The following is a 13,721-nucleotide window of genomic DNA, read 5'->3' as shown; positions in this document are numbered from 1 at the left end:
CAGTACGTTTTCTCAGTAAGTGAAGGAATGGAGCCAGCGATGGGGATCTCACAGCCTAGTGGTTTGGTGTAACAGCTGCTGCTGCCTAAAGCTTCCTGTGTCTTAGTCGATTCTGGATGGAGATGATACCTCCTGGGGAGGCAATCTGGCACAGGAACCAAAGCTGGGGCTCCAGGCGCCGGTTGACAGGCTAGATGCAGCGATGGCAAAGGGCAAGTGGAGAGGTGTGCACACTGGTCGAACACCTGGGACCAGGTTTGCCTTAAAGCTGTGCTCTTTGAAGCAAGTGACCCTTTTAATCTAAAGGTCTTGGACTACTTCTGGTCTGAGGCAGGAGGTGAGCGGGTGGATGGAATGGGGAAGTGAGACACAGGTTTTCTAACACTCAAGCTTGGGTTTTTAACATATGTGAAAAGACAGACTCGGGAAAAGAATGGGACTCGACTTTATTAGGCGATTTGGAGCAGCCATCCTGTAAAAACCAAGGTGCATTCTGAGTGCAGACCCCACGCATAGGAGAGAAAAACCTGTTTTTACCATCCTCTTCCCTCCTAACAAACCCCTTCACCTGCTATCATCCTGTCTCGACTGTTTCATGGCCGAGAACAAAGCCCTGGGAGCGTCTCAAGATTAAGGGAGACACCTTCTCTTGATTCAAGCCCAGATCTCTTCAGGCGACAGACGATGTGGCCTCAAAATCAACCGTAAAAAGAATGCTCTCTGTACACAAATGCCACCAGATGGAACTCTAGGTCTGCGTACGTAAGACAGAAACGACAAATACACAGGGTGGCGATTACAGGGCCACGGATCTGGCGGGCAAAGATGCAAGGCCACTCTGCAGAGTGCAGGACGATCACCCGGAATGAGACAGAAACACCACGCACCAGGGGGGCAGCTGAGGGCTCCGATGACACCTCACACTCGAAAACTGAAACTCTGCAAGAGTATGTGCGTCCCCCACCCCCAGCCGACCTACCCCAGGACAGTGAGCAGAGACAAAAAGTAAACACGTCGCTTCTCCGTCATGCCTTCCCTGGCAGCCCTGGGCAACCTCCTATCAATGGAAAGGTTCCTGGCTAGACTCCCTCGTGTTTCCATGTTCCTGATACTTTCTAGGAAAGGACTTTACCTTCATGTGGATGACTCAGAACAGGAGAAGCCCTCCGCCTTGACCCGAAATCCAAACCCAGGACCCAGAGGCAGGAAGAGCCAGTTCTGCCAAGGCCCGGGGCCTGGGATGCTCGCAGCTCGGGTGAAGGGACCTCAGCCCCAGTGGCAGCAGGAGGACCAGGTCTGGGGCCTCTCTCTGCAACGAGGGCCCCGCTGGCTTCTGTTGCACACGGAGAACTACCCTCCCTGTTCTATCAAAGGGGAAACGGAGGCACAGAGGTTCAGGAGAGACGGAGCCAACCGAGTCGAGAAATGTCACAGGAAATGGACTGAACTTTCCGAGCTTCCGTTCCCATGCTCGGTTCTCGCCATCTGACTCTGACTCTGATGTGACGGGATCCTAGCAGTGAGAGTGAGCAGGGGTTAAGATCCTGGCAACACGCCTTCAGGAGGAACGGCTCCTCTAAAGACGCATCCCTGCATGAGGGCAGGGTGGCTGGTCCCTTTCCCGGGCCCCCTGTGCCTCATGCTCCCTCCCTCTCTGCCCTTTCAGTAGAGCTTCTCCTTCAGGTGAGTTCGCTGATGGGTGATGAAATTGGAACTGTTGCTGAAGCCCTTGCCGCACTCGGGGCACTTGTAGGGCTTCTCACCCGTGTGGATCCGCTGGTGGATGATAAGCACTGAATTCCAGCTGAAGCCCTTGCCGCACTCGGGACAGCGGTAGGGCTTGTCCCCCAGGTGGGCCCTCTGGTGCATGACCAGGATGGAGCCCCGGCTGAAGCTCTTGCCGCACATGAGGCACTTGTAGGGCTTCTCGCCCGTGTGCGTCCGCTGGTGCACCACCAGCTGGGAGCGCTGGCTGAAGCCCTTCCCGCACTCCCCGCACTTGTAGGGCTTCTCGCCTGTGTGGATCCGCTGGTGCTTCAGGAGGTTGGAGCTCCAGCTGAAGCTCTCCCCGCACGTCCGGCACTCGTAGGGCTTCTCGCCCGTGTGCGTGCCCTGGTGGGCGATAAGGCTGGAGCTCTGGCTGAAGCTTTTGCCGCACTCCCCACACTTGTAGGGCTTCTCCACCAGGTGGGTCCGGCGGTGCGTGGCCAGGTTGGAGCTGCGGCTGAAGCTCTTGCCGCACTCACCGCACTGGTAGGGCTTCTCGCCCGTGTGCGTCCTCCGATGGGTGATGAGGGCCGAGCTCTGGCTGAACCTCTGGCCGCAGTCGGGACACTTGTAGGGCTTCTCGCCCGTGTGGATCCGCTGGTGCCTGATGAGGTTGGAGTTGTAGCTGAAGCTCTCGCCGCACTCCTTGCACTCGTAGGGCTTCTCGCCTGTGTGGATTCCCTGGTGCGTGTTCAGGCTGGACCGGTTGCCGAAGCTCTTGCCGCACTCGGGGCACGAGTAGGGCTTCTCGCCCGTGTGGGTCCGCTGGTGCGCGATGAGGTTGGGGCTCCGGCTGAAGCTCTTGCCGCACTCAGCGCACCGGAAGGGCTTCTCGCCCGTATGGATCCGCTGGTGGGTGATGAGGTTGGCGCTCCGGCTGAAGCTTTTGCCGCAGTCCCGGCACTTGTAGGGCTTCTCCCCGGTGTGTGTGGTCTGGTGCCTGCTGAAGTTGGAGCCGTCGCTGAAGCTCTTGCCGCACTCGTCACATTTGTAGTATTTCTCGCCCGTGTGAGTCCGCTCGTGGGTGATGAGGTGGGACTTTCGGCTGAAGGTTTTCCCGCACTGGGGACACTCGTAGGGCTTCTCGCCCAGGTAGGTGCCCTGGAGGCCGATGAGCTGGCCAGCTTCCCTTCCCGGGGCGGGCACCACCCCGTGGTCCTTCCTGGGGGTGTTTCTCCGGGGCCCCTGGGGGTTGCAGTCTCTCTCCACGTCACTTTCCCAGTCGGACTGCGGGATGCCTTCCCCTTCCGGCACGTCTGAGAACATCTCGTGGGACTCGACGTCCTCGAATATGTCCTGGTTGGAGCTCTCCCAATTTTCACTCTGGATCTCAAAATCTGAAACAATGAGGAAAAATGTGCAATTTGTACTCAATTTCCTGTAATGATGAGAAAAGAAAACCAAAGGGGAGGGGCTTCCCTGGTGGCTCAGCAGTGAAGAAATCCCCTGCCAATGTGGGAGACATGGGTTCAATGCCGGATCCAGGAAGACCCTACAACTATTGAGCCTGTGCTCCAGAGCCCCGAGGGCTGCAGCTGCGGAAGCTCTCAAGCTCTGGAGCCTGTGCTCTGCAACAAGAGCGGCCACTGCAGTGACAAGGCCAGGCACCACCACCAGAGAGTAGCCCCCACTTGCGCAACTAGAGAAAAAGCCTGCACAGCAATGAAGGCCCAGCAGAGCCAAAAATAAACACATAAATAAAACATATTACTTACTAGAAGAATTCTGGAATCAGTTTGAAAGGAAGTCAATGCTCAAAAAGGCAGAGAATTCTTCTAAACGTGATCCAATTTTTTGTTTTTTGGTTTTTTTTGGACATGGGACCATTTTTTAAGTCTTTATTGAATGTGTTACAATATTGCTTCTATTGTATATTTTGGCCTTTTGCCCTTAAGGTATGTGGAATATCTCAGGTCCCAGACCAGGGATCAAACCCACACTGCACTCATTGGAAGGCGAAGTCCTAACCACTGAGCCACCAGGGAAGTCACACTACTCCATTTCTGATGGTCTCACAGGCTACAGAATAGCATCTCGATTTAATGGGTATTTCCCTGGTAATCTGTGAAGCGGAACATCTTTTCTTATGGATATAATTCATTTTTATTCATTTCTAAATTGCCAGGTCATATCTTTTACCTTTTATTCCACTGGACTGACTTTTTTTATGAATTGTAGATGCTCTTATAGAGCAAGATTTTGACTCTTATCTGCTACACTGCAGGCTTTGTTGCAAATATTTCCTCCCAGTCTCTGAACTGGCTTTGAACTTTCTTCAAAGTATCTTTTTAATATAAAGGACTTTTGTTTGTTTGTTTCCATGAGTCCAATCTAGCTTTGATGACTTGTTTTAAGATTGCAGTCCTACCCCACTGCAAGATTCCAAAAATACTCTCCTATAGGTGATTTAAGATGGTTTACAGTATAGATCTGTAACTCATCTGAATTTATTTCTGTGTAACTTGTGAAGCAGGGCTCTATTTCTATGTAAGTTAGGAAGCAGAGATCCACTTTTAGTTTTTTCAAAAGGGTCAGACCACTGTCCAAATACTACTGAATTGTCAAAGGACCCTTATTGGTTAGTAGACAATTATAACGCATCCTAAACCAATGGTTCTTGCATTTTCCTACCCTGACCCAGGCTCTAGGCTCACATGGAATTCAGAGGGCCACGTGTGTCCCCCTGCCCAGCCAGAGGCCTCTGCTTTCTCTCCCATACTAGAAAGCATATCAGAATAAAGTGTGGAGAAATTTGCTGTCAATATGGGGATAAGTGTGCATGTGCTGTAAGTGAACAATGAGATCACTGGTCACAGACATCAGTGCTTTAGTGTGTGTTAGGCTCACAATTCTTGAAAGGTCCTTCCCACCTGACTGTGACATACCGCTGGGTCTCAATACCATGGTCAGAGCCACTGGTTTGAAATGCAGAAGTGGGTCTCCAATTCTCATACAGCTGATGCCCCAGTGGGATTATCCCTGTCAGGGTGCTGCCTTGGCGAGCCTGGTGGGAACCCGATAGCACCTAAGTGGCTTGGACCATTGTTCCCCCTGAACTCTGACTGCTTGAAAGACGAAGTGCTGGTAAAAACAGCAAGGAGCTGTTATCAGTTTAAATGAATGACTGCCAAATAGTTTAGTAATAACGTTACATCTCAAGAGTTCTGTGTGGTATACATTTCAAATATTTAAGTGAATTAAAAGTGATGTTGTTCTGAACCTGAGAATCGTGGCTTTAAGAAGACATATACCTTTATAACCCTACACTGCTCTCTACTCTTCTTATTGACAAGAGAGTGTATGGGCTCCCTGCTGGCTCAGTGTTTTTACATAAAAAGTCCACCAACCAATGCAGGGGACATGGGTTCGATCCCTGGCCAGGGATAATTCCATGTGCTGTGGGGCAACTAAGCTTGTGTACCACAACTACTGAGCCCATGCTCTAGAGCCTGGGAGACACAACTACTGAGCCCACATGCCTAGAGCCCGCGCTCTGCAACAAGAGAAGCCACTGTGATGGGAAGCCCTCGAACCGCAACTAGAGGAAGCCCGCACAGCAACAGGGACCCAGCACAGCCCTAAATAAATAAATAAATAAAATTATAAAAATGTATTTAACAACAGCATAAAAAAAAAAAAACAGCGTAAAAGATGATAATACCCCCCCCCAAAAAAGATGATAATACCCATTGAGTTTGCTAAATATAAACAAAGAATTAATACAGAGCTTCCAAGAGTGAAAACCTAAGAGCAGGTGCTCTCGGGGCTTCCCTGGTGGCCAGTGGCTAAGACTCCGCGCTCCCAATGCAGGGGGCCCGGGTTCAATCCCTGGTCAGGGTACTAGATCCCACATGCCACAACTCAGAGTTTTCATGCAACTAAAGATCCCGTGTGCTGCAACCAAAACTGGGTACAGTCAAATAAATACCTAAATATTAAAAAAAAAAAAAAAAAAAAAAAAAAAAGGCATAGGTCCTCTCTTGCTGTACTAAGCTGCCTGGCCTGACTTGCCTTCCAGCCTGAGAATTCTCCCAGGTCTTACCCAGTCTCCCTTTTGAGATTTTGGAATATTGTGCTAACTTTGGGCTTGATTGACCCCATTATGTTTTAAAACACAAGTTTAGCTTGGCTTTCTCAAGGGAAAGGCAGATAAGCCTGGAATGATGAAGCTATCCATCTGCCTCCTTCATTGACCCAGCAGTTGTTTCTCCACACAGGAAAGATTCATTTTTCTCACTCCGACAACGAGTCTCCACTATGTGCAGGGCACTGTACTGCATGCTGTTTTTAAAAAAAATGGAAAAGAAGACAGGTTCCTTGACTTTGGGGATTTTATAGGCTCCTAGAAAAAATAAGATGAGGACCAATACAAACAGAAAACAAGAGACTTCCCTGATGGTTCAGTGGTTGAGACTTCACCCTCCAGTGCAGGGGGTGTGGGTTCCATCCCTGGTCAAGGAACTAAGACCCCACGTGCCTTGTGGCCAAAAATTCAAAACATAAAACAGAAATAATATTGTAACAAGTTCCATAAAGACTTTAAAAATGGTCCACATCAAAAAAAAAAAATCTGAAAACAATGTATGATACAAAGCCAAAAGAGAAGGAGATCTGAATGTTCCAGGGGCGATGACTTCAAGCAGAGGTGACAGAGATGCTCTTAGGTGGCGGATCTAGGGACGGGGAAGAGAGGCCGTAAGTAAGCACCTGCTTTATGGAGCAGGTACGTGTCCCAAGGTGTGTACTCAGAGGATGACCATCACACAGGGATGGAACAAGGCCATTCCAAGTCACGATTCAGCAGCACAGGTGAAAGCTACAAGCACAGGCTACGTTCAAGGAACAGCATGATCTGAATGCAGCGAGGGGTGAGGGGATCAGGGGATGACCAGCCAGGGGCCACCTGGGCCAGGCCACACAGGGCCACGAGTGCGAGCAGAACAAAGAGGTCTTGCTTGATCTGGGGACACTGGGGGACTAGAGAGGATGTGTAAGCAGAAGTGCCCCATCGCTCAGGTAGGACTGCAGCAGCTGCCATGCAGGCGGAAGAGGCTGAAGGCATGTTCCCTCTGGAGGCTCCTGCCAGTCTGGTGAAATAGCAAAAGCCTGAATGAGGGCTGGGAATGGAGTTCACAGCAAACTACTCCAGTATTCTTGCCTGGAGAATTCCATGGACAGAGGTGTCTGGGGGTCGCAGAGTCGAACACAACTAAGCAACTGAATATGCATGCACAGGGATCAAAAATGTCCTTGGGAAACGCAAAGAGAGATGAACTTTACCTCATAAACTATTAATATAAAGGACTTCCCTGGTGGCCCAGTAATTAAGAATCTGCCTTGCAACACAGAGGACTCAGATTCAAGCCCTGGTTGGGGACCTAGGATCCCACATGCAGGGGGGCAACTAAGCCGGAGAGCCATAACTACTGAGCCCGAGTGCTCTGGAGCCCACGTGCCACAACTAGAACGTCTGCACCGCAAGGAAGATCCCGCGCGCTGCAACTAAGACCCAATGCAGCCAAGTTAATTAATTAGTTAAAAAAAAGAAAACATCCGTTTGTGAGCCAGGTAGCAGGTTCTCACCAGATCTGATGGCACTTGGATCTTGGACTTAAAAGAGTCTCCAGAACTGTGGGAAATAAATTTCAAAACTATTAATACAGGTCCAGTCTCAACTGAAACGACAAGATATTTGATCTGGGAACACCCAGAGGTGCCTGCTAGACAAATATTAAACAACATGGTCTAATCAGGTCTTTAAAATGTACTGGGTAAAACATGTGACCAAAGGTCCCAGGCTGGACAAACAGACTAGAGGTCAAGTGGTCTTATCCTGAGGACATGCTTGACAAGAGATGGAGATTACTGCAGAGGTTCCTCTGAGCAATCACCAGGCAGGTCAGGAACACATGCTGAAGAAATGAAAACCAATGAAGATGACCTCAGAGGCAGAAATCTGACAAGCTGCTCAGTCTGGACATTCTCCATCTGGGACGTCCCATGAAAGATGAAACAAAGCCCCTCCAACAAGCCAGGTGGGGAAGGCGGTCACAGTGGGGGCCAGTCATTGCGTCAGAGATGCCTCGTGAGACGTGACCCCCCGCTCTGTGACTCCAACTGCACAATAGCCCAGGGCTTCTCCTCAGCCCTTCAGCCCTCTGGCCTCTCTTTAGCCTCTGACTCAAGAGCCTGATATTCATCACAGACTTGTTACATCCGCCAGAAAAGTAAACAAGGTTTTTAAAAAGGATGAGAGGCTTTTGCTTTTTTTAAGCAGGAAGAGTAAAATTAAAAGTTATTTTTCAGGGTCAAAGACCATCTGGGACTTTGCTTCAAATAAAACCTGGGGTAGGGACTTCCCTGGTGGTCCACTGGCTAAGACTCCATGGCTTCCCAATGAAGGGGGCCCAGGTTCTGTCCCTGGTCAGGGAACTAGATCTCTCACGCCCCAAGTAAGAGTCTGTAAGCCACATCTAAGAGCCAGTGCAGCCAAATAAATGAATAAATTAAAAAAAAAAAAAAAAAAAAAAAACCTCTAAGATCCCCCCAAACACATGTGGAAGCAAACAGACTGGAGTTTGAATCCTGGTTCCACCACGAACCAGCTCTCAAAGAAGAGCTTGACTTTGCTGAATGTCCATGTCCCCTCCTCTGTTACATCATGGTCCCACACACTTCATGGGATTATTAGTGAGATAGAGGTGTAAGGTGCTCAGTGCAGGCCTGGGCTCACAGTGGAACCTCCATGACCACCCTCTTCTCCAAAGTACGGCTTTATTCACACCTCCCAAGTCTCTGGGCATTGTTACAACTCCGCCCCTAAACCATCTTCCCTTCCCAGTCTTCTGAATCCTCTAGACTAGATGCCTCTGAATTAGTCACCTTTGTCTTAAAAAAAGTTTTTTTTGGTCATGTCTCACAGCATGTAGGAAAAGGAAATGGCAACTCACTCCAGTATTCTTGCCTGGAGAATTCCATGGACAGAGGAGCCTGGTGGGTTGCAAAGAGTCAGACACGACTGAGCAACTATCACTCACTCACGGCATGTAAGATCTAGTTCCCTGAGCAAGGATTGAACCTGTGGCCCCTGCATTTAAAGCGAAGAGACTCAAACAATGGACCACCAGGGAAGTCTCTAGTCACCTAGTGACCCTACAGATGAGTCACCTACAGTCCTCATCTGTAGCCCCTCTTTCCAATACCCTACCAAGAACTAGGACTTTGCATCTCATTTGTGATGAAATGATTAAGAACATGAGCCACGTCCTCAGACCCCTGAGCTGGCATTCTTGTTCAGCCTCATACTGGGGGCATGATCTTAATGGAGTCACTTATCTTCCCCAGTGATGATAATCCTGCCGATCTCTCAAGGTGGTGACATCTATGTGAGTTTTGCATACAAGATACTAGGCACACTGCTTGGCTCACAAAGACGATCCATCAGTGCTGGCTGGTGTTACCATGAGTTCTTTCTCACATGTCCCATCTCCTCCCCTTCCCTTGCTGTCCCCACCCCATCACTGCACACCTAGCGTCCAGGTGGCTTCCCAGCTGCTCTCCCACCTCCAGCATAAAACCTGAACCCTGTCGTTGAGCTCAGCTTCCTCCCTTGCCCCTGGGGCCCTGGTTTCAATCTGCTGAGGCCAAAGCCTCACCCACCCTTCCCCCAAACCCTACTTCCCACCACTTCCTAAAAACACACTTTCCACTCCAATCTGCCAGTCTTCCTTACAGCCGGTCACCCGAATGATCCCACGGGGGTCCACTCTTCCAGGCCTCTGCTTAGCACAGCTCCTGGAATGCCACACCCTGCCCCTCCCCCCACACCTTTCCAAACCCCCCACCAGCTCAACCCCTGCTCAAGGATCACATCATTCACAAAGCCTTCACTGACCTTGCCTCTCCTTTCCCCTCCAACCCTTTTCCCTGAACCTCTGCAGTTCTCATCAGCACAAAGGTAGCCGCCGTTTCCCACGGGTCCTGAAACAGTCCTAGGGGTACAGGTGGTGGTTGTTGTTCAGTCTCTAAGTCATGTCTAACTCTTGGGACCCCATGGACTGTAGCCCACCAGGCTCCTCTGTCCATGGGATTTCCTAGGCAAGAACACTGGAGTGGATTGCCACTTCCTTCTTCAGGAGATCTTCCCGACCCAGGGATCATGTCTCCTGCAATGGCAGGCAGATTTTTTTTACCACTGAGCACCCAGGAAGCCCAGGGGCACAGGCAGATCTGCAGTAAACAGTTGGTAATCAAGGCAGCCCAGTTTACAGCTGAAGACCAGAAAGGAGGCAGGGTGGCTGAATGGCATGTGTGGGTCCCACAAGGTAATAATAAAACCAGAGACAAATATATTAAGTTGCAAAAAGCTCCAGTTTGGAATTACTCTTTTAAGAGCCCAAGATGACTTTATACCAGAGACTAAGTCCCTAGTTATTAGCTGGCTTACTCGTTATTTATCATGATTTCACAAAAAATAATCACTTAAAAAAAACAGGATTTGGTTTATCTAATTGCTAGAACTTAAAGTATCTGGAAGTGTACTGCACAACCAGGTGCAGGTGCCAAGAGCTGGTTTCCGGGGCCTTCAGTCCCTTTCCTCATTACCTCCATCAGCTTCCCAACCATCCCGACTACAGCACAAACAACAACTGCGCTAACGTGTACCTGTGGCTCCAACGGTAGGCCTGTGCTTCCCTGGTGGCTCAGTGGCAAAGAATCCACCTGCCAATGCAGGAGATATGGGTTTGATCCCTGATCGGGAACATTCCACACGCTACGGAGCAACTAGGCCCATGTGCTACAACTAACAAAGCTCTTGTGCCCTAGAGCCCATGTTCTGCAACAAGAGAAGCCACCGCAATGAGAAGCCCGTGTACCACAACTAGAGAGTAGCCCCCGCTCGCTGCAACTACAGAAAAGCCTGAGCAGCAATGAAGACCCAGCACAGCCAAGTAGGAAAAAAAAATAGTCCTCTAAGCCCTAAAAGTTACTCTTATTACTTCAAAGAGTAATTCCTTATGCTGAAATTCTGGAACTGTCACTGCACACAACCAGGGCATCTGGGGTGACAGCGTGCCGATCACCTGCACACAGACTGGCGGGATGGGCTGACGGGGACTCGGTTCCGGGATGCGCCTTTTCCTCCTCTGCAAACACCGCACCCCTCCATCTTGGGCTGGGAGGGAGCTCCCACCCTCTCCCTGTGAGGCTCTCCATCTCACCACTGTCCCGAAGGGTCTGGGTCAAGTCCTCCACCAGGGCCACCGCCTCCTCGCCACTCTCGGGCCGATGCTCCTGCAGCCAGGCCTGAATTTCCCGGGGTAGCACGGTCAGCATTTGCTCCTTGGTGTGCATCTCTGGCCTCAGCCAGCGCCGGCAGAGCTCTCGAAGGCGGCCGAGTGCCCCCTGCGGCCCTCCGGCCACGTCCTCGTGGGGGCTGCCCTTGCCAGCACCCTGGGGAAAGGGCTCGGTCTCAGGGCCATCTTCCTGCAGCACAGCTTCCTGTACCCAGGAGTCGTCCTCCAGGATCACGGTGGCCACCTCCTCCTCCTGGTTGTCTTCCTCCTGAGGGAGGCAGACTACAGGGCTTCGCGGAGCAGTTACTCTCGGCCCCTCTGAGGCCATCATCCACGTCCTTGGGTTGGAATCACTCAGGCTTCTGATCTTGACCTTCGGTCTTCTCCAGGCAGGCTCCCTGAGAAGACGGCACCCTTCTCCAGTTTCAACAAGTGGTCTGGCTAAGAATGAGAGAGAGAACTAGGATCAATAAGTAAAAGGTCCTAAAACAATCTAACTCACAACAGCCCAGGTCAGGCCACCAAGTGATTCTTACATCCGCAAATCAGGAGAAGTTTCCTGTCCCTCTTAAAGGAAAAATGGCTTATTCCTGAAACCATCTCCGTGGCAAGAGAAGAATCACAAGCACAAAATACAGTGTTTTTCTTCCCAAAAGACCAAAGCATGAGTATGAGAAATTCGAAGGCCTCGCAAGAACCCAGGACAGAGCTATCCTGCTCTAAGTCAGTTCAGATTTGCTGCAGAGTCAGTGACCTTGACCTAACATACAACTCAGTCACACAATCTCACGGACTACCTAATAAACAGATAAGAACACCCATCCTACTAATCTGAAAGGAACGTCTTAAGAATTTACAAAGGATCAGATGTCAAGGCACTGTGAGCCTCAGTGAAAGGAAGGAAATATCTCAACTGCATTATTATATTTTAAAACATGATGTTTTAAAATGCTCATATTCTTAGATCCAGCCATGGCCCCTCAGGAATTTATGTTTTAAAATAACCATCTTTGCTAAATTTACTAAATATTTGCAAGGACACACAACCGTTTCTAATTGCAAAAAAAAAACGGACACCTTAAAATCCAGCAGCAGGAGAATGGTTAATTATGGCACATCCATACAGTAAAATGTACTAAAAACTACACTGATGATGTAATAATGGCTACATTTGCCGGGGCGGGGGGGTGGTGGGGGTGGTGGGATGTTACTGAGAAGGGGCTCAAAGGAGCTGAAAATGTTTTATGTCTTGATTTGGCAATGGTTGCATAAGAGCATACATATGAAGTTTAAGATTTGTGTGCTCTGATGTATGTATTTTTAAATATTTAAAAAATTATGCTGACAATAATTATTAATCATTAATGATTTAAGATAATCCTCATAATAAGAAAACTAATGAATAAAAACAAAACCAGCAAGATAGAAAAACCACAGACACAGTATGACCCCAATTCCTTTTAAAAATGAACACATACACAAGGAAAAAAAAAAAAAACCTGGATAGAAATTCTACAAAATGTTGAGAGCAGTTATTTAAAACAAAGACTAAAAGGCAATGAAGTATTTTTAAAAATTATCCCTACAGCATAAAGACTCAGAAACACTCCCGGGAAAACTTTTTAAAAAGAAGAAAAAAGAAAAGCCAGTGGAAACACTAAAGCTCTCAAACTGTATTCACCAAATGGCTAGAAGAAACAGTTATAACATAATTCTTAACTTGGGGGGGGGGGTGCAGGAAAACCGTTCCCAGACAATTTAAGCGTTGTCCCACTTGGGGCCAGACACGCCCCCTCAGAAGCTCAGTTTCCCCATTTTTAAAATGAGCTGCGCGGGATGTCGTCCACTGTGCCTTTCAGTCTAAAAAGCCTGTGCCCCTGGCTGGATGTACAAGGAGCTCGCCGCTAGGGAGAAGAGTTCAGGTCGGCTCCTTGAGCCCGACCTGGCGCCTAAGCTCGGACAGCCGGGGGCATGCAGGACACGAACACGGCCCCCGACGCCCCTCCCCCAGCAGGGCTGCCCGCCCTGGCTCCAGGCCCGTTATCCCCTGGCCTTGGGCTGCTCCCCCGGCCAGCGCGGCTCCGGCTGTCTGTCTCCGGGCTCACCTCTCCAGAGACCGGATGCCACTTCCCCGGTCGCTCCACGCGCTAAAGCGCCCCCGGGCACGGTCCGGCCCCTCCGGAGTCGCAGCGGCTCAAGCCCGAGGGGCACCGAGAACAATGGACGGGAGAGGCCCGCCCCCCCGCCGCGCTCATTGGCCACCGAGAACGGTCCCTGGAAACTCTGCTTTCCCATTGGCGAATACGGACCCAGCCTGGCGGCGGGAGGGAGGCTGGGCCGAAGGCATTGTGGGAGATGTAGTCCCCACGAGCCGACTGCGACCTCGGGCCAGGGAGCAGAGTTTGGGGATTTGATAACCTGCGCAGTGCGGGAGGAACCCAGGCGGGAAAATCCACCGACTGGCAGTCAGGGCCCCAGACCTGTGACTTGGGACAGATCACTCCACTTCTTTATGTCCTCCAAATAGTGGTCTATAAAAAGGGAAAGTTGGATGGAAGCTCCCTTTCAGCTGTAACTGTGTGGCAGATAATTTTGTTAGGCCCTTCGACAGCCGAAAGCGGCCCCTGAATAGGAAAAGAATCTGCACGGAGAAGTCCC

At 50.2% G+C, this 13,721-nt stretch overlaps 1 protein-coding gene across 1 annotated transcript; it reads right to left on the bottom strand.

The window, feature by feature from the left end:
- Positions 1-422: 422 nt before the first annotated feature.
- Positions 423-13,277, bottom strand: ZSCAN2 (zinc finger and SCAN domain containing 2). The gene is made up of 3 exons (XM_055556382.1): positions 13,169-13,277; positions 10,989-11,504; positions 423-3,104 (listed from the first exon to the last, which is right to left on the bottom strand). The coding sequence occupies exons 2-3, from the start codon at positions 11,392-11,394 to the stop codon at positions 1,663-1,665; spliced, it is 1,848 nt and encodes a 615-aa protein (XP_055412357.1). The 5' UTR covers positions 11,395-11,504; positions 13,169-13,277; the 3' UTR covers positions 423-1,662.
- Positions 13,278-13,721: the final 444 nt, after the last annotated feature.

The sequence above is a fragment of the Bubalus kerabau genome, chromosome 19 (assembly GCF_029407905.1).
Source record: "Bubalus kerabau isolate K-KA32 ecotype Philippines breed swamp buffalo chromosome 19, PCC_UOA_SB_1v2, whole genome shotgun sequence".
Taxonomy (NCBI): Eukaryota; Metazoa; Chordata; class Mammalia; order Artiodactyla; family Bovidae; genus Bubalus; species Bubalus kerabau.
This window is presented reverse-complemented; position numbering and strand designations above follow the sequence as displayed.